We start from the raw sequence: 432 nt of genomic DNA, 5'->3' as shown, positions 1-432 counted from the left end.
TTGTAAGGATGAATTTAGAGAGATTTACTGAAATTTAGTTTAATTTACCTGTACAATATACCAAAGTGGAGGTAAAGTGTATGAAGCAGCAAGTAAGAAGGCCCCAAGAACCCAATCCCCTTGTGAAGACGATGAGCTGAGTAGTGATGATGAAGAAGAAGCAGATAACACAACAGGGCCCTTGTAGAGAGTTACTACAAGGGCACCAATGATTGATATAATTGAACCTATTATTTTGGCCTGAGTGCTCGAGCTTTTCAATGTTGCTTTTTCCATCCTTCAGTTACTCATGAGAATAATAATTCACAAAAGGTTAAGGTAAATGTGCATTTCTTTTTAGTAATAATACTGTCTTTTTCTTTTTGTAGATGAAAAGGAAAAGAAGAAAGGCAAATAATAGCAGATTAGTTATAGAATTTTGATTATTAATAA

At 33.8% G+C, this 432-nt stretch overlaps 1 protein-coding gene and 1 long non-coding RNA gene across 3 annotated transcripts in view; one reads left to right on the top strand and one right to left on the bottom strand.

The window, feature by feature from the left end:
- Positions 1–432, bottom strand: part of LOC107605316 (WAT1-related protein At5g40240) — a 6,673-nt gene that overhangs the window by 2,854 nt on the left and 3,387 nt on the right. For both annotated transcript variants that reach the window (XM_021104993.1, XM_016307160.2), the window contains exon 4: positions 49–277. In XM_021104993.1, coding sequence (XP_020960652.1) covers positions 49–277 — 229 coding nt within the window. The remainder of the gene's footprint in view (positions 1–48; positions 278–432) is intronic.
- Positions 1–432, top strand: part of LOC110263556 — a 16,639-nt gene that overhangs the window by 14,141 nt on the left and 2,066 nt on the right. The gene's annotated exons all lie outside the window — the stretch shown is intronic.

This window comes from Arachis ipaensis, chromosome B06 (assembly GCF_000816755.2).
Source record: "Arachis ipaensis cultivar K30076 chromosome B06, Araip1.1, whole genome shotgun sequence".
NCBI lineage: Eukaryota > Viridiplantae > Streptophyta > Magnoliopsida > Fabales > Fabaceae > Arachis > Arachis ipaensis.
Note: the sequence above shows the minus strand (reverse complement) of the source record. Positions and strands in the feature narration are given on the sequence as shown.